We start from the raw sequence: 20,178 nt of genomic DNA, 5'->3' as shown, positions 1-20,178 counted from the left end.
TTAGGCTGGGAGGGTATTCCCAGTATCTGTAGCTGAAAGACCCTGTACCTATTCCATTTTAAATTTACAAATATAATTTTTACTGTTTTTTCTTTCTTTAATTAAAAGCTTTTTTTTGTTTAAGAACCTGATTGATTGTTTTTTTATTCTGGTGTGAGACCCCAGGGGACACGGTCTGGATTCACCAGGGAATTGGTGGGGAGAAAGGAAGGAAGGGGGAGAGAGAGGCTTATTTCTCTCTGTGTTAGGATTACTGTCTCTCTCAGGGAGAATCTGGGAGGGGGAGAGAGAAGGAGAGGGGAAGGTGAATTTTCCTCTCTGTTTTAAGATTCAAGGAGTTTGAATCACAGTGATCTTCCAGGGTAAACCAGGGAGGGGAAGCCTGGGAGAGGCAACGGTGAGGGAAAGGGTTTACTTTCCTTGTGTTAAGATCCAGAGGGTCTGGGTTTGAGGATCCCCAGGCAAGGTTTTGGGGGGACCAGAGTGTTCCAGGCACTGGAATTCCTGGTTGGTGGCAGCGCTACAGGTTCTAAGCTGGTAATTGAGCTTAGAGGAATTCATGCTGGTACCCCATCTTTTGGACACTAAGGTTTAGAGTGGGGAATTATACCATGACAGCAATGGTCAAACAGAGGGGATACATCCACCTTCCTCCCCTAGCAGTGACATATTCCCTCTCCTCTTCATACAACTGTTGTTATTCCATGAGTCATCAAGGCTAGAATAAAAAGCTGAGTTTACTCCCACATGAGGAAAGAAAGGAGCCACCAACTCCCTCAAAAATGTCTGCGCCCAGAGAAAACCTGCCCCTGTTATTGGAATCACTGATGTGCTGGAGATATGATGGGGGAAGGAACTGTCTGAATTGTCCAGGCAGTGAATGAACAATTTACAGCAACGTCATTAACCAGAAACACACTCTAATCATGCTCCAGCCTGTAGGGAAATGGGTAGGAATTCTTGCTGTTTGACCATGGCCACATGTACAGAGCTGCACAGCAGTGAGTGTGCTGGGGAAGCTGGTCTGAGTAAACACTTGGAAATGACCCTTCAGTGGGAACAGAACCACAGTGTAGAAAGAGCACTGTGTTAAGTGGTTATGGCTGAAGGCTTAGGGTTCTGGGCTATGACACCATAGGAGTCTTTCTGTGGAGGTTTGATTCTTGCCAGCTAGGCAAGGCTGGTGTGTGGTGTCTCCATGGCTGTACTTTCAGTGTCTGATCACCCACAGTGACACAGGGAGCCAAGTCTAGATGTATTCTCAGGCTAAGGGCAAGTCAACATTTCAAACATTGAGTCTATGCTGCTGCAGCTCATTAATGGAGATGCTCTATGCCAGAGTTTCTCAAACTTCCTTTCACTGCAACCCCCTTCTGCCAAAAACACTTACTACATGGCCTGGGAAAGAGGGACAAAGCCTCTCCACACCACGCCGGGGGGGGGGAGGAGCCAAAACCCGAGCTCCACCCCAGTGAGGAAGGGCAAAACCAAAGCATGAAGAATTCAGCCCTGAGTGATGGGGCTCAGACTTTTGACTTCAGCCCAGCAAGTCTAACGCCAGCCCTGTTGACCCCATTAGAACAGGGTCATGACCCACTTTGGGGTCCTGATCCACAGTTTGAGAACCACTGCTCTGTGCTGATGGGAGAGACTTTTCCTGTGGGTGTAGTTAATCTACTTCCCCAGGAGATGGCAGCTATGTCAGTGAGAGAAGCTATATTGGTGGGTGTGCAAGCTGTGGTATTTACCACATTTAAGAGGGTTAATCAAACCCCATTTTTAAAACCACCTGTCATCTGTAAATCTCAAATGAGCTTGATGAAGCAGGGTCTGTCCTGAGATCACGATTCCATGCTCCTGTTGTCATGGGGGTAAAGCTCAGTGATTGAGTCTTTGACTACAGCTACTTCCCACCACCCAACACAGATGTAATGAGGTTGAATAGTGTCCGCAAAAGAGAAACTAAACAACTAATTATTCCTCCAAAAAGGTTTTTAATGACTTACAACTAAAGTTGTTCCACACCCCAGGAGAAGTTTTGAAGCAAGACAAGATAGCACATGAGCCAATGGTTAACAGGTTACATAAAATCTCCGCCCATGGTGTTAAGTTAGCAAGTTAACATTTAATTAATACTTTGATAAAATCTTATTAGTATAAAATATATAGGTTGAATTCTGATTTGGGGTCCATTGGAATGGAGCAACTCCTTTGATTGTCAAACAGGTACATTCCTAGGAGTTAAAGCAAAGAAACAGTGAAAGTATATAATAATAAAGATTGTTTTCTGTGTGTCTAAAGGCAAGGCATTAGTTCCTTGGAAAAGAGGTGGAAGGATGCCATATCTTATACTGACATATACCAACTTTTCATAAACTCAAGGTTGGATCTGTGGGAAGAACGTCTCCCTACAGAAGAAACAAACACAATAGAAACAGAGATTCTTTGTTCAGTCTGCAATTCTGAATAAGACACAGTTATTTAGTTCTTAGCTCCAACACCTGGCAATTTGCTGACCAGGCCTGTCTTAGCAAGCAAGGCTTTCTGTTTAGCCCAGCTTTCTCTTAGCTGATGATTATTTGCTAGGCCCCTGGTCCCTTGACCATACTCTGGACTTTGGATCTGGCACAATCCATATTCCAGGTGGTTATATAAAATGCACATGGATTTTAATCCTTCACATACAGTAATGACAAAGTTCTTGGTTCAGGCTTGTAGCAGTGATGGAATAAACTGCAGGTTCAAATCAAGTCTCTGGAGTCCATCCACAGCTGGGATGGGTCATTCAGTCCTTTGTATATAGCTTCAGTTTATAGCAAAGTCCCTCCAGAGGTATGAAGCAGGATTGAAGACAAGATGGAGGTGAAGCATCAGCCTTTTATAGTCTCTTGCCATGTGGTCTTTGCTTTCTTTGTCCCAAGGACACTCTATCCAGCACGTGGCATAGAAAAACCTTAGAGTTCTCTATGCAGGTCCCTGCATACCTTGCTGAGTCACAAGGCGTATCTGCCTTCTCTCAGTGGGTCGAATGTATAGCTGATGGTCCTTAATAGGCCATCAAGCAGGCTTGGCAGAACTGACAACAACTTGTCTGGAGTGTTCCCCGGAAGCATAACACAAGTTTGAACTACGAGAGGCATAGAGCGAATATTCATAACATCAACTACAAAAATGATACACATCTAGAGATAGCATCATTATAATCAGCCAATCATAACCTCTCCATAGACCCGTTACATGACAACCTTTCTATAATATTGGCTGCAAATATAGAACAGTGGTAGCAATGGTGATCTATACAGTTACAGATTATGTCAATAGCGTCACAGGTGATATGGCATCAGGAGACTGACATTGGAATATTGCCTCCAGTTTTGGTGTCCTCATTTGAAAAAGATGTCTAGTTGGCAGCCAGTATCAAGCGAGGTGCTTCAAGGGTCGGTCCTGGGGCTGGTTTTGTTCAATATCTTCATTAATAATCTGGAAGATGGTGTGGACTGCACTTTCAGCAAGCTTGCAGATGACACTAAACTGGGAGGAGTGGTAGATACACTGGAGGATACAGATAGGATACAGAGGGACCTAGACAAATTAGAGAACTGGGCCAAGAGCAACCTGATAAGGTTCAACAAGGACAAGTGCAGAATTTGCCAAGAAGGTTAACGGCATTTTGGGCTGTATAAGTAGGAGCATTCCCAGCAGATCGAGGGACGTGATCATTCCCCTCTATTTGACATTGGTGAGGCCTCATCTGGAGATCTGTGTCCAGTTTTGGGCCCCACACTACAAGAAGGATGTGGAAAAATTGGAAAGAGTCCAGTGGAGGGCAAAAATGATTAGAGTGCTGGAGCATATGACTTAAGAGGAGAGGCTGAGGGAACTGGGATTGTTTAGTTTGCAGAAGAGAAGAATGAGGGAGAATTTGATAGCTGCTTTCAACTACCCTAAGGGGGATTCCAAAGAGGATGGATCTAGGCTGTTCTCAGTGGTACCTGATGACAGAACAAGAAGTAATGGTCTCAAGCTGCAGTGGGGGAGGTTTAGGTTGGATATTAGGAAAAACCTTTTCATTCGGAGAGTGGTGAAGCACTGGAATGGGTTACCTAGGGAGGTGGTGGAATCTCCTTCCTTAGAGGTTTTTAAGATCAGGCTTGACAAAGCCCTGGCTGGGATGATTTAACTGAGAATTGGTCCTGCTTTGAGCAGGGATTGGACGAGATGGCCTCCTGAGGTCCCTTTCAACTCTGATATTCTATGATTCTATGAAAATGGAGCTGGGGCAGCAAAGAGCCACCAAATGTTCTGATGGCTGGAGAAAAATGCCTTCCAATGAGCTATTGAAAGAGCTCAACCTGTTCAGCTTATCAAAAGAAGATTGAAAGCTGACTTCACTGAAGTGTTGAAGTGCCTTAATAGAGAGAAAAGATTGTGCAATAAGGGCTCTTCAATCTAGCAGAGAAAGGCATAACAAGACCCAATGGTTGGAAAAGACAAATTCATGTTACAAATAGTCAACAGCTAGGATGATTCACCACAGGAACAAGCTACCAAAGAAAGTGGAGGATTCACGATCTCTTGATATCATTTATTGAAGACTAGATGCCTTTCTGGAATGTGTTTGCCCCAAAAGTAGCTCTTGTGTCAAACAGGAGACATGTGATATGCAGGAGGTCAGATTAGACGCTCTAATGGTCTCTTCTGGCCATAAAGTCGACTAATTTCTGAAAAACTGAGTGCAGCATTGGGAGCAGCGTCTGATGTTTTCCTGTCTAGCCAGCTCGCTTCCTAGAACGAACGCTCCTTGAGTGGGGTGATCCACAGGGAGTAGCTCAAACCTCCAGAGTGCCTGGGCAGGGGCAGGACATTAGCTCAGCAAGGGAGAGGTGTGGCAGTGACATCACAAAGGCCTTTTGCAGGACCTCAGACTATTGGTCAAAGGTGGTGGGGAGATGGTGACCTCACAGAGAGATGCTGACATCAACCAGGCAGGACAGGGGCGAGGGGCCAGGGAAAACTCAGAGACCCCTGTGGCTTTGTTTCAGCAAGTCCTTTTCTCCAGGTCTGTCTTTGAGGACTGAGAGAGTATTCGGGTTTATGTATGTGAGTGCCAGGAGGAACCTCTTTTGAGGTTTCGCCTTCCCTTTTAGTGATTTTATTAGAAAACAGCTGTCCCTGTTTAGAAGGTAAGAGCCTTCTCAAGGCCTGAAACCTGTTCAGTCTGATCCATCTGGGGACAGTTGAATTCTAGGCATGGAAAACACAAGCTTAAGGAGGCAGAATTTTATTCTGCACCTGGGATTTTGTCCCTTAGAATCACTGGGGACATTAGGGTTTGTCTTTTTGTTTCACCTTTTCCTCCATCCATCCCTTCCTCTCTCCCTCCCTCCTTTCTCTTCTTCTTTTGCTTCTTTTCTCCTTTTTCCTGTTCCCAGCCCAACACCAGGAAGGGTGTGTGTGTGTGTGTGTGTGTGTGTTGCAGGGGAGTGCTCTGCAGCTCCCACTATGGAAAGTCCACCCAAAAATGTGGGACAGAAATAGTGCTCGGGCAGTGATTCCCACCAGTTACCTGGACCATCCTTTGGGCTCTCTGATGAGAACTCTCAGCCTCAGTCTCTACCCTGATTGGCTGAGCAGGGGGTTATTGACAGGAAAGAGACTCAGGTCCTTGTTGTTCTCTTTTAAGACCAAGTAAATAAGACATAACCAGTTGAATGTTTGATGAATTTTGCTGTTTCTCTGCATTCATTGTTTCGGAGCAGTTCATTATTCTCTCTAACATTGCAGTTCTCCTCAAATACTTGCTGAATAATTACTGTGCATTGTTGTTCATCTGGAGCTCATCTGAGAGCATTTTATTCAGGTCATTCAATGCGTGAAATTCAGGATCCGATGGTTAGTTTGAAAATCAGGGCTCTTGGGTCCTATTCCCAACTCTGCCACTGGCTGGCTGGGTGACCTAAGACAAGCCAATTCTCCTTTCTCAGCCTTAGCTTCTCCCTCTTTAAAGTAGGGATAATGATGATTCACTCCTACCTACCTCACGGTGGGTGGAGGATGGACATCCATTGGAGAGTGTCACTAGGAGTAGTGCATAAGATGAGGTGTCCTATCACATTTACTCAGAGCAGATTATGACATAATAGAATAGATGAAATAATCTATTTGATTTGTATTTTTTTAGTTTGAAATTGTTAAGAGCAGCAACTACTTAGCTCAGACTGAAGCATCTTATCTAATTTTTGAGATCTAAGTGTCTCCTCTTTGTGTGCGACAAGAAAATTTAACACACTGTGACAAACAGGAGATGCTTTTGTTTTGCAACAAAATATTTTTGAAAAGAACTTTCATCCCACTTGTTATGATTTGGAGAAACAACCTGATTTAGTCTGAATGGGATTTTCTGACATAAATGGTTTCAATGAAATTTTCCCACTATCTTGATTCCTGGGCTCTATCCCTGCCTGTGGGTTGTTTTTTTTTTTTTTTTTGGTCTGTTAGAACAGGAGTTAGGACTGGTGGCTTCTCTTTCTGGCTCTGCCACCACCTTGCTGTGTAGGCCCTTCAGTAGGTCACTTCCCTTCTCTAGACCTTAGGCTCCTTCTCATCTGCTCAGTGCAAACAGGGACAATTCTCAAACTCTGGGCATTCGTGAGCTTTAGTGAGATAAGGGGTGTTAAAGCCCTGTATGATGGAGAAAGGGGAATTTCTCAGTGTTTAGCACCAAGGAATTCTAAAGTTTGCTAAAATGTCTAGTCTGCAGAAAGAAGAAATGGTCAGGGCCAAACTTTTTAACCACTGCCTTTTTAAAAGCCCATTCAGGAATGTGAGTCCCTGTCTTTTAGGTACCTGAGGTTCTATACAAGCAGGAGAGAAGAGGTTCCTGCCTCCATTTTTGTGGCCTTAACAAACCCAGGGCTTTGCCCCAGTTCTCGTCTGAGATCCCTGAAGAAGAACATCTTCCCATCCATGAACAAGATAGGACCTATCTTTAAAAGGGGAACAAAGAGAACCCTGGGACTTACAGACTAGCTAGCCTCACTTCCATAGCTGGAGAGATACTGCAATACATTCTTAAACAATCAGTTTGTCAGCAGCACCTACAGGATCATTTGGTTCTTAAGACGAGTGAGCATGGATTTGTCAAGAACAAATCATTCCAAACCAATCCTCTTAACTTCTTCGGCAAAGTTCCAGGCCTAGTGGAGGTGGGTAAACTATAGATGGGATTTATCTTGGCGTTACTAAGGCTTTTGACACAGTCCCGTAGGACATTCTCACAAGCAAATGGGGGAAATGTGATCTAGCTGCAATCAGTGTAATGTGGGTGCAGAGCTGGTTGAAAGCCCAGACTCCAAGATCCCTTCTCCATGTTTGAATGTCCAGTGGAGAGGGTGTACCTAGTGGGTCCAGCAGGATCAGTCTGGGGTCCGGTATTATTCAATATTTTCATTAGTGATTTGGAAAATGGGTGGAGAGCATGCTTCTAAAATTTGCAAATGACACCAAGCACTTTGGAGCACAGGACTGGAATTCAAAACGCCCTTAACAAATTGGAGAATTGGCCTTCTTGAGCCAAACTCCATGGCTGAGCCCCTCTCTCTAGACTGGGCTGAAGTGAAACCCCTGAGCCAAATACTCCACCTTCTGGGCAGTGCGCTCCAACCTTGAATGGTCAGTTGCTGCTTAGCACTGTCAGAGCAGCTTTTGCTGGGGGATTCTCCCAGCACTTTCGAATAGCAGGAAAGTATCAAATCCCCATTTGACTGCTGAGGACAGATCCCTAGAGGGGGAGCAAGTTGCCCAAAATCCCACAGAAAAAGGAAAACAACCAGCAGTGGAACCAACAGGAAACCCAGCAATGGAACTCAGGAGTCCTGACTCCCAATCCCCTGGTCCAGTCACTCCAGTGGAGCACACTCCCTCTCAAAGGCAGGAAGAGTGGCCATGAGGGCCTGCTTGTAATTGCCAGCTGTGGGAGGAAGTGTGCAGCAGTGGTTAGCGAAGGGGCCTGGAAAGAAGGACTGCTGAGTCCCATCCATACTTCTGACACTTGGCATGATCCTGAGTCAGTAGCTTCCTCTCCCCAGGCCCAGGGCCAGCTTTAGGCTGATTTGCCCGATTCCTGGGAGAGCCTGGGAGAGCCTAAGCTCGGGCTTTAGGTGCCTTTTAAATTTTTTTACTTACCCTGGCTGCGGTCTGCTCCGGGGTCTTCCATGGCCCCGCTCCCCTGACCAAAGTGCCGGTGGGAGCGCGGCTGCCCCACAGCCCCACTCTCTCAGCTGGAGCTCTGACCAGAGCGCAACAAGCCCCGTGGCCCCAGCTAGAGCTCCGGCCGGGGCGCCGCAAGCCCTGCGGCTCTGCTCTCCTGGCTAGAGCTCCGGCTGGAGAGCGGTAAGCCCTGTGCCCCCAGCTGGAGCTCCGGGCCCTTTAAATAGCTCCCAGAGCCCTGGGGTAGCAGGGGGCTCCGGGGGCTATTTAAAGGGCCAGGGCTCCAGCTGCCTCTGCCACCCCGGTCCTTTAAATAGCCGCTGGAGCCCCGCTGCCCCCATGCATTCCCCAGGGCTCCCATGGCTATTTAAAAGGTCCGAGGCGGGGTAGAAGCAGGGGAGTCCCTGGCCCTTTAATAGCCCTCAGAGCCCTGGAATAGTGGGGGGCTTGGGGGCTTTTTAAAGGGCCGGGGCTCCAGCTGCCTCTGCTGCACTCCCTTGCCCTGCCCGCACCAGCCCCACCCCCCACTGCCTGCAGCAAGCTCTGCACCCCCTGCCCACAACCAGCCCCTACCAACCCCCCTGCCCTGTCTCCAGCCAACCCCTGCTGCACTCCCCTGCCTGAAGCCAGCCAGTCCCATACTCCTGTCTCCAGCCCTGCCAACCCCTGCTGCACCCCTCTGTGGCCCTGCCTGAAGCCAGCCCGCCCCACACTCCCCTGTCTCCAGCCAGCCCCGCACCCCTTGCCCTGCCTGCAGCCAGACCCTACCTCCAGTCAGCCCCTGCCCTGCCTCGAACCAGCCCCATGTCCACTGATGCCCTGCAGTTCCCAGGCCAGTAACCTGCACACCAGCCTCAATGAGGGGGGCAGGAAGCAGCGGGAAGCCACACATGTGCACACCCCCAGGGAGTGGCGGGGACCCACACATGTGAAACGGCAGTCATTAATAACCAATCAGCAGCATATATGATGCAATGTACATAATATACAATTTTATTATTTATATAGTTATGGAAAGTAAATAATACATGGAAGAAATGGAAGGCTTTTTTTTACACTTTTTTCTTTTTAAGTCATCCCTGCCAGGGCCCCACCAAAAGTGTTCGAATTGGGCCCTGCACTTCCTAAAGCTGGCCCTGCCCAGGCCTGTTTGTCATCAGTAGGATTGGGGTCGCAGTCCCAACAGCCGAAGGGAGTTGGGAGGCTCCAGGAAGGTGTGTAAAGTGCTGTTATGTCAGGATCCTGGAGGCCCTGGCACCCGCACTAGGGCGGTGTGCAGCAGAGCCTCTGTAAATTTACCACTCATAGATACAGCTGGTTGTTTCTGCATCTAACTAACTGCATGGTTAGTCAGATCATTCAGTAACATTATCGCTCTGTTTACAAATCCTTTGGTTAGAGACGAATCATGAGACTTATCCCTTCCTGCTGTAATTCCACTGACTCCAGTGTTCTCTTTCCTCATTTCTGGTTCCAAGAAAATAAACAAATTAAAACAACCTTCAGAACTAACATGCTGTGGGAAAGTGGAAATGTTAGCTCAAATGATTCAGTTTCTTCTGTGTCTTCTGTATGTGTAAATGGCACAACACATTAATTTATAAGCACATCTTTCTTAACGCCTTTAAATATCATGTGGTACATTACCTATATCAAGTGAGTTGTTCAATGCAATGACTTTTCCATGCGTTGCCCAGAACATATTTTTAATATTATTTAATTCACCGAATTCCTTGAACGTAAAGTTGTTTATTTCATTCCTGGGAAGTTTGTGGGTAGCTCAAGGAATGAAGCTTATTTTCACTGTGTGTGTGTGAGGTGCAACACAATAATAAAGTAATGCTGCAAATGTTCCTTTCTCCCTCCAAAACTGCCTCACAATCAACTTCGCTTTGTACATCAATCTGCTCATGTGTGTCTGTGAGGATAATATGGTTTCTATGAAAAAAAAACATTGCTTAGTTAAAAGGAGTGACACTGAATGGCCACACGATGCAGCCAGAACATCAGGAATGCAAAGCAGCAGGCTCCTGGTTTGCACATTTATGGGGATAAGGGATTGAGCTCGACTCTCCTCTGTTCACAGACACGTTTGTTTCATTCTCTGCTGCCAAACCTAAGTTTAAATGAATTTCTGGGGCTGATGAAAGGGAGCTTTGGAATTGATTTCACTTGTCCAATGCAGCATTTCTTGGTATAAATAGCAGCACGGTCTGCATAGAGAATGGAGCCAGGCCCTGACTTCCCTGGTAGCAAAGCCTGGCTTCCCAGTTGCAATCAGACATGCTGCACATCTGCAGGGATAGTGTAAATAGCCCAGCATGGCCCCTTTGGGGCTGTTGTGCCTGGCACAGGGCTGCTGGTAGAAGGGCTCATTCCATGAATGGCTGCATGGTGCATGAGGCCCACACACCCTATGGCAATGGAGGGGTGTTTCCACCCTCAGTTGTGATGCAAGGAGAACAGGAATTAGTTTCACATGACTATTTGCAGGCTGTAATCTGGGGCACCGGACTCTGAGGCGGGGATTCTGGCAGCTCAGTTTCAGCACTGGATCAGGTCCCTGATTTAAAGGGCAGCCATATGGTTTCCAACATTTGGATGTCTCAGACAATCTGTCTCCTAAAGCCGCAGGTCTGTGGCCCCAGGGAAGGCTCCTGCACTGTCTCAGCTCCAGCAGCCAGGGTAGGACTGACCCATGGGGCGCCAGGTGAGTGACAGAGGCTTCAGGAGCTGAGAGTTTGCCTGAGGCGACAGGGACATAGCGTGAGGGAGTATCCCTGGCATTTACATGAAAGGAGCAGAAGGGGATTTACTTGGGATGGGGAGTGAGTTGATAGTGTCTCAGGGGTGTGTATAGATCAGGGGAGGGCAAACTGTGGGCCAGACCCATCAGGGCTTTCAATGTGGCCCAAGGGATTGCCAGGCCCAGGGCATGCGGTGACAGGGGGAGATGGGGACAGAGGGCTCCATGCGCTGCCCTCGCCTGCAGGAGCCGCCCCCCAGAGCTCCCATTGGCTGGGAATGGGGAACTGCAGCCAATGGAAGCTTCAGGGTTGGTAGCCACAGGCAAGGGCAGCACATGGCAGAGCCGCCTACCCCACCCCCACAAGCTACTGCTAGACATGCTGGCCAGTTCTGGGAATGACACGGGGCCAGGGCAGGCAGGAAGCCCGCCTTACCCTCGCTACACACTGCTGCCACCTCAGAGCCACTTGAGGTATATGGTGCCGTGCCAGAGCCCATATCCCAAACTCCTCCTGCACCCTCCACCCCACCCCCCTGCCCTGAGCCCCCTAACCTCTGCCTTGAGCCCCCTGCTCTACCCTCCTGCACCCCAACCCGCTGCCCTGAGTCCCCTCCCACACTCTGCATCCCTGAGCCCCCAGTCCTCTTACTGAGGTTCTGGCTGTACTTTTCCCCACACTTGTTTATTTATGCACACCCGATCTGAGGCCTTATGAAGTCACGGGACCACCTTGTCAACCTCCTCCTGGCCATGGTGGCACTGGTAACACCAGGGAGAGGAGGTTGGTGAGGGGGGAGAGTCTTGCAACCAGGGGGCTGTTTTTCATTCCTTTATCCATGCACCCAGACAGAGTTCCTCTGAGCAGCCTCAGCTGGCTTTCTGCATGCCTTCGAGGAGCAACGGGCGCTGTCCGGCGTCCTCTGCTCACTGTCCTCTTCTGGTTCCCTAGTTATGGGCCTTTGACCCCCACACCTGTTCCTGTTACTGTCTTTATTGTCCCCCGAACTTGGTTGGGTTCTGAGTTTAGTAGCTCCTCCCTAGGCTGGGGGAGGGGCTATTAGCAGTGAGCAGTGCTAGTGCCTGCCCACGTCCTGGCGCTCAACAAGACCATTGTCCCTCTGCTCCCTGGCCCTGCTGTATCCCAGTAACATAGAAATTGAATAGAACAGGGACATGCATCTGCACAGTAACAAAGCTAAATGAGGCAGTGATACGAGGAATTCAGGGAGTCCCAGCAGCAGATAAGACAAATATGTGACCTGCTCTGAGACTTTGTGCATCAGATACATGGATACAGGATTCTTTGGTTCTGTAAAGAATTTAACTGGATTAAGTCTCCTACAGCACCTCAGTAGGTTACATCAGACAGAGAGGAGCTGCAGTGACTAGGCTTTGGGGTGCCTGTACCTTTAAGAACCCAGCCCTGGGAAGCCCATGCTGAGAGGTGCTGTCTGTGGGAGGGGAAATAAAAAAGCCCTTCTGCCTCCAGACCCTATTTTTGCAAACAATGGGGTCTCAGTCCACCGAGGTAACTGTTACCCCCTCTGCCCCTGCCTGTGCAAGGGTTTTGCTCTCTGTCACCATCTGGCAGTGCCTTCCCCCTGGGCTTAACCCCAGCTCCTTTCCCCCCACAGCCCTGATTTTACCCCTCGACCCCTCTCTTAACCCTGCCTCCAGCTGCTTGACCTCCCGACCAATCAATTTCCACCCCCTCCTCCAATTTGCCCCCTTTGCCCCTTTTTAACCCCTGTAAACAGGAGTCCACAGAATCTGATTCCAAGTAAGGGCAGAGTAGGGGGAAGTGGCTTCAGCAGATGTTACTGAGACTGCTCAGTGCACTCTGAGTAGGAAATTCACAGATAGCAGTTTCTCACACCACACCTGAGGCAGCATGAGGACAGTGGCTCCATCGCTGTCCAGGTCCTGCCTAGGAATGTTCCCTGCCCAGGAGCAGATCCCCAGGGACTGTGAGACCAGCTGCTCCCGGAGCCTTTGGGCAGTCTCTGCCTGCCCACCCAGTGCTGGCCCTGGAGTCTGTCTGGCCCCTGAGGCCTGCAGCTCTGGGCCAGGGGCAGCAGAGCCTGGGACTGGGTCCAGCTGGAGAAAGTCTCCACCTCAGATGGGCACAGAAAGTGCTTCTGTGAGTCTGTCCCTGGCCCAGCCCCTCTGGGACCAGAGCAGCAGCCCAGAGCTCAGCCCGGGCTCCCAGCTCAACCTGGAGGCAGCAGCACCAGCATCAGCAATGTCTTGTACCTTACAGAGCCCGGCCACCAGAAGCTGCCCCATGGCTCTTTTTCTGCCTTCCTTCCTACCAATCCCTGCTGCCCCAGCCCCTTCAAGCCCAACTCGGGCTGCAGCTGCTGCACTCACCAGGCCAGGGACTTTCTGAGATGGGAACTAGCCCCATCTCTGCTCCTCCTGCTGCCTCGGTGTGTCCCGGAAACACTGCAGGGACTGACACACACCCAGGCTCTTGCTCCTATTAGCACTCGCAGGGGCCAATCCAGCTATGGGAGAGCGAGCACCTCTGGGAGCAGGGAAGTGACCAGGTCTTCCTGCCAGAGGATGGGGAGAGGGGAAAGAAAGGGGGAGAGATTGAAAGGGGACAAGGAGAAATAAGTGGGGAAAGCAGCACTCAGCTCTTTTCTACTGCATCACCATGAGTAGATTGCTCCTGAGCTCTGGGTAAATAGCCCCCAGTGTCCAGGGTCTCCCAGATTCCCCTGCCTCCCAAGGCACTGCACATAGGGGTCTCCTTCCTGCCAGATGTGATTACAAGCAGCTGTAGGTGTCACCTTTATGCCATGATTGAAGAAAGACAGCAAACCTTGGGAACATGCGTCTGTATTTACAGTCCAGTGTGACAATCCCTGCTCCAGAAGGGGTTTGTTCTCTACTCCTGCTGGATAGGCACAGAATGGTGCAGCAACAGGTTTGTATCAGTTTTTGTTGTGCACATTCCTTAACTTAGAACAGTATGAAATGAAGAAAATGGAGATTGAATTAAACATACAGAGAAAAGTTCCAGCCCCTATTGCTTATTGAAAGAAATGACTCAGTATACCAGTTAAATGTTTATTAACATGAACAAATAAATCCAAGAGCATGTCACTAAGGTTAAATGACTATAGACACCACTCAGCTAAGGGTTAAACAATACAGTGATAAAGTTCAGGTCAAATCAGTAGATCAATGAGTTAACAAGGATATTGCATTGGAATCAAGTCATCTATTTAGTCCAACCATCAGATTAATGCAGCAGAAAATCAACCCCTATAAATTCTAAAAGAGCAACCCAAGAAGGCAGGTGCACATTTAGTGATGCCGAAACCCCAATCAGAGTTTTTTTACCCAGGTAGTGCAACCCAAATTTAACCAGCTGAATATTTCAAAGCCAAAATCAAATTATTGCTTACATTTAGCCCATAACCTCAAAGCTAATTACAGTTTTCTCCTTAGATTTCACTCGTGTAGCTAATACTTCTCCTCACCCTCTCCCCCCAGAATGCATACAGACCTTACAGAGACATTAGTAAAAGAAGTTCAAACTGGTCTCGCTGAACAATACATATCTGACCGCTCAATTCTTTGCAATGCTTCCATAGGTTAGGACCATGCATTCAGTCATTTCATAGGGCAGGGTTTTAGGGCAATTAAGATTTGGGGAACTATACTTCCTAACATCTTCCCGTTGTAGATTTCAGAGGTGTTCACACCCTCACCGAGTCGCACTGTTACACGCCAATTTGATAGAAAGGCTGGGAGGTGTCCAAGTTCATAAGAAGAAACAGACAAAAAATAGAAAAAGGAATAAAGTGTTTCTAAGATAATAAGGGGTTGGATCTCTGCACCTCTTGGGCTTTGGATCCACCTGGAGTAGGAACTGTAGCTACAGTTTAGGAACCAGGTAATGGCATAGATTTCCTTTCTCTCAGGCACAGGGAGTGACCTATGTCTCATTCTCTCTGTCTCCCATCAGGTGTTGGGATGGTGAGTGAGAATGAGGAGGGCAAACCCCAGCAGCAAGATGCTGAGCAAGTAGAACCACCTGTGCTCTATTTTCACACTTTCTAATCTTTCAAAGAAGCAGGTGGTGGAGAAGTGATACAAATGCATTAGACTCAAGAGCAAAACTAAGCACAGGTCTACACTAGGAGGTGGGATTGATCTAAGATATGCAACTTCAGCTACGGGAATAGCACAGCTGAAGTCGATGTATTTAGGTCGACTTATCTCGGCATCTGCACGGTGCTCAGTCAACTGCTGCTGCTCCCCTGTTGACTCCGCTTGCGCCTCTCGCGGTACTGGAGTACCTGGAGTACCAGAGTCAATGGGAGAGAGCTCAGAGATTGATTTATAACATCTAGACTAGACACGATAAATTGACCCCTGATAGATCGATCACTACCCGCTGATCTGGTGGGTAGCGTAGACCTGCCCTAAGAGATCAAACCACAGACTCTGGACTCAGCATTCATGTATCCTGAAGTCTAAACTTGGAATCTGATATATTCCCCCATTGGCTACCATCATTTGCCCAGCATGGAAGTGCTTCTTGTCCAACAAGGCAGCCAGACTGGGACCCATAGGCATGGAATGGCTCTGAAGGAATCAGTTGTTTCTCTCTGTGCTTCATCTACCGTTGGATCCAAATGGTAAAAGACTGTTGTTCCCAATTCAATCATGGCATCCTTTAGGAGTGTGATCAATGCCACTTAACTAGGGAGCAGCATTCTAAAATAGTTGACCTTGGCCACAGGTCACCGTAGCTTCCATCTCTGGGGTGAAAATCAACCACCACTACCAGCAATTTCTACCTGAGTTCTTGTCAAATCTTTGACCTTACTTGGAGTAATTTTACACTTCTCTGGCGTGAATTCTTCACCCACCGCACAACAGATCAGTAGTGATAGTGAGGTACAACTCCCACTACTATGCCCTTTTATTTCTTTACTCCGGTGACAGATTTAAAATAGGAACTAAATTCAAGTATGGCTTAGAATCCCTGTAAGACACCAAAACGCAGGTGTCTATTAAGAATATGTATCTTTCTGCAGCTATATCACATTCAACATGGATTTCATTTTCTACACATTTGCAGCATCTCCCAGGGGTGAGCTGAACAGAAACGTCACTTCCATTTTTCCCATCTCTACCTAGAAAGGGATTGCATTTCCCAAATAATAGGGAAAATGCAGCTGATTAGGAAGGAGCAATCTTCAGGAGCAACTTTTTGCAGGGCATGAGCCAGAATTGCTTTGGGAGCCAAATGCATGGGTATTTTACTTAGTTCCAAGTCATTTACTAGGGAATCCTGTTCCCAGCCCTTTAGAAGAAAAGATTGACCTAATCAATTGAACAACAGGGGGATTGGGATGGTGATGGGGAATAAGGGAATCCCTCTGACTTACCCTATATTCTTCTGTTGTAACAGCAGGTGAAACGACATTTTTTCCTATCCCTGCCCTGTTCCTGCTCTTTCTTACAGTTCAATATATTTAAGTGAGGAAAATGGTAGTAAAAATATCTGCTCTTCAGTACAACCTCAAGAAACATCAGAGCAACTGGGAATGAAACAATTTGTTCTCGAAGGAGGAACCTGATGACTAACAATGGCTTTGAAATGAGGGAACAGTATAACCGTGATACTCAGGGTTTGTTAAGACTAGGGAAAGGGATGGAGTTTAGGTCAGGTCAAGGGGAAAGCTAATGCCAACCACTACACTCAGATATAGACTCATAGACTTTAGGGTCAGAAGGGACCAATATGATCATCTAGTCTGACCTCCTGCACAAAGCAGGCCACAGAACCCTACCCATCCACTTCTTTAACAAACCCCTAACCTATGTCTGAGTTATTGAAGTCTTCAAATTATGGTCTGAAGATCTCAAACTGCAGAGAATACACCAGCAAGTGACCCATGCCCCACGCTGCAGAGGAAGGTGAAAAACCTCCAGGGCCTCTGCCAATCTGCCCCGGAGGAAAATTCCTTCCCGACCCCAAATATGGCGATCAGCTAAACCCTGAGCATGTGGGCAAGACTCACCAGCCAGCACTCAGGAAAGAATTCTCTGCAGTAACTCAGATCCCATCCCATCCAACATCCCATCACCGACCACTGGGCATACTTATCTGCTGGTAATCAAAGATCAATTGCCAAAATTAAGCTATCCCATCATACCATCCCTTCCATAAACTTATCAAGCTTAGTCTTAAAGCCAGATATGTCTTTTGCTCCCACTACTCCCCTTGGAAGGCTGTTCCAGGCCTGGGCTGCATCGGCTCTACAACTATAATTGTCTTTTTACCCCAAGATCTTGAGCAGCCATAGCCATGTACAGTCCTAGTGGATGTACGGAACAGATAGTTTTTGCCTCAATGTAGCTTGTTGCATTAAACCTCTCTCTCCCCCACCTGGAGCTGATGAACATTCATGGCTGGAGGGAGACACACTTCTACGACTCAGAAGGAAAGGAGTTGATAGAAAAAGGGTGAGCTGCAAAAGGCAGAAGCAGGCAACTCATCTGGGGGAGCTGAGAAACCATGGTGAAGATGGTGTAAAAATCACTATGTGGGAATTAGCAAATGTGATTTTAAAAAACCCTCCAAAACCCCACATCTTTGGCCAGCTGTAGTCAAAGGATTTATAACAGTTCACTCGTGTATTTTGTGATGTCTAATAAGGCTTGAGCTCTGATTGAAGCTTTTCCCGCACTCAGAACATGTGTAGAGTCTCTCTCCTGTGTGGATTCTCCAGTGTGCGCTCAGGGCAGAGCTCTGACTGAAGCTTTTTCCGCACTCAAAGCGCGTGTAGGGTGTCTCCCTTGTGTGGATTCTCTGATGTCTGATGACGTGTGAGCTCTGACTGAAGCTTTTCCCACACTCACAGCATGTGTAGGGCCTCTCCCCAGTGTGGATTTTCTGATGTGTGCTCAGGGCAGAGCTATGACTGAAGCTTTTCCCGCACTCAGAGCATCCATACAGTTTCTCATTTGTGTGGATTCTCCTATGTGTACTCAGGGCAGAGCTCTGATTGAAGTTTTTCCCACACTCAGAGCATCCATACAGTTTCTCACCTGTGTGGATTCTCCTATGTGTACTCAGGACAGAGCTCTGATTGAAGCTTTTCCCAAACTCAGAGCATGTGTAGGGCGTCTCCCCTGTATGGATTCTCTGATGTCTGATAAGATCTGAGATCTGATTGAAGCTTTTCCCACACTCAGCACATCCATATGGTTTCTCGCCTGTGTGGATTCTCCTGTGTGTGCTCAGGGCAGAGCTCTGATTGAAGCTTTTCCCGCACTCAGTGCAGGTGAAGGGCAGTTCCCCATGTGGATTCTCTGATGTCTGATAAGGTGTGAGCTCCAACTGAAGCTTTTCCCACACTCATGGCAGGTGTAGCATGTCTCTTCCAAGTTGATTCTGTCTCATGGAATAAGGTCTGAGTTGCTACTGTAGTTTTCCTCTGGCCTCTGCTGAGTCTTACAGGATTTTGTGTTTTCTGGGAGTGCACAACTCCTGGAAACATTCCCTTTGAATCTTCCTGATAACATCCAATGCGGTTCTACTTGCACAGCGTCTTCCTGCTGGGGTTCCTCCTCCTCGTCCTCACTCTCCATCTCATCACCAGGTGGGAGACAGGGAGAATCCAGACATACGTCACTCTCTGCACCAGAAAGAAAGGAAATCTCAGAGAGAGGAATGGAAAAAGGGATGAACAAACCAAAATTTATGTGGGAGAGATCAAACTTATCAGGAGCTGATTTTCCCCAAATCCTTCCACAGAGAAGAGGGGAAGGGATCAGTTCTGGGTCCTCATTGCACTATAACTCTCAGGGGAAAGCAAGATTGGGGAGGGACCTGCTGACAGTTGTCAATCAGAATACGAGGGAAGCCATGAGTGACATCTGCCATAATGACTCCACATCTGCATGGAACAATCTTGAATTTGAAGAGCTCACAGGGTCTTTGTAGGGCATACCAAATGTTTCCTGCATTCCTAAACAGTTGTTGAGTTGTTTAACCAATTCCTCACCTGTGAAGGCAGCTCTCAGGAGCATTTTTTTTTGAGCGCCCTGGAGGTCCAGGACCCATGGCTCTTCCCCTCGTTCCAGCTGCGAGATCACATGAGGTTTGGAAATTGGAAACCTTACTGCAGGCAAAGAAAACAAGGGAGGTCAGTGGAATTTGTGGGATAAATGTCACAAAGAATATTCCATGGTTTTAACCCCATCTCATTTTTAAGCAGTAACGTCTGTAGCCCTCAGGATTAATCTGCTTGCCTGTACAAATATATCTTTTCGTAGAAGTACTGTATTGTGGTAGGTTTATTAATTCATATTAAAAGTAAGTTTGTCTGTAATGTAAGAAACCTACAGGCCAAAAACCTGCATTTTAAGCTAAAGCAAAGTTAGCATATCTATATCCTGTGTTCTTTTACCCAGAAAAGCAAAGATGACCTTTTAAACTTGTTCTTCCTATACCGAAATAAAGTGCCTACGCTTAGGTCTAAGATCCTTTACCTAGACCAATAGACAATGAAGAATGGCATAGGGGATTTTTCTAAGTTGTACCCACAGACTTAACAAGTACACCACAAGTGCGCAGATACCTGTCACCCATATGCACATACATATTTGCCTATGGAATAAGTGTACCCTAACATTTCTATGGGGGAAGAGTGAAATTTGGGCATAAGCGGAAGGATTTCCAGCCTTTATTTCTATAACCTACCTCACTATGGTACCCCCACCCCGATCTTAACCTGCTCCTTCTTCACTACACTTCACCATCTTCAACTACGTATTGATGTTGTCCATCTACGACAGCTATTAACCAGTAACAGGCAGCACTTACCTTCTTTTCAAACTTTAAGTTCAAACGGGACTCGACTAAGCTTGGTCTCTCTAAACTTTATTTTAGTTTGTGTATTAGATTATTTAGTGGAATTAAAAAGTAAATTCTAAAGTAGCCTTGACAGCTCTTCGCATTAGCTTCCTCTGCAAGAGCTGTGAAACCGGAACCACCAGAGGCAAGGCCAACACCAGTTTATCAAAACAGAGTGTGAATATTAACCAAAGTTTGCAGCACATAATATTGTATTATCATATGTATTTCTTGAAAAAAAGTAATAAAATTGTAACTCTGTAACTCTAACTGTTTTACAATTTACTTACTATTTCACTGATTTTAATAAAAAGTTTTTATGACTATATCTGTC

At 47.2% G+C, this 20,178-nt stretch overlaps 3 protein-coding genes across 4 annotated transcripts in view; 1 reads left to right on the top strand and 2 right to left on the bottom strand.

Annotated features, from left to right (window-relative positions):
• Window positions 1–18,577, bottom strand: part of LOC127038672 (zinc finger protein 420-like) — a 130,631-nt gene extending 112,054 nt beyond the window's left edge. The window contains exon 1 of the mRNA XM_050931438.1: window positions 18,527–18,577. Within this exon, the coding sequence (XP_050787395.1) occupies window positions 18,527–18,577 (51 nt within the window). The remainder of the gene's footprint in view (window positions 1–18,526) is intronic.
• The window catches only part of LOC127046670 (zinc finger protein 436-like), a 545,929-nt gene that overhangs the window by 371,232 nt on the left and 154,519 nt on the right, over window positions 1–20,178 (top strand). The window lies entirely within an intron of this gene.
• The window catches only part of LOC127043044 (zinc finger protein 34-like), a 320,191-nt gene that overhangs the window by 169,124 nt on the left and 130,889 nt on the right, over window positions 1–20,178 (bottom strand). The gene's annotated exons all lie outside the window — the stretch shown is intronic.

Source organism: Gopherus flavomarginatus, chromosome 1 (genome assembly GCF_025201925.1).
Source record: "Gopherus flavomarginatus isolate rGopFla2 chromosome 1, rGopFla2.mat.asm, whole genome shotgun sequence".
Classification (NCBI taxonomy): domain Eukaryota; kingdom Metazoa; phylum Chordata; order Testudines; family Testudinidae; genus Gopherus; species Gopherus flavomarginatus.
The sequence above is the reverse complement of the archived record's forward strand: the minus strand, read 5'-3'. Positions and strand labels throughout refer to the sequence as shown.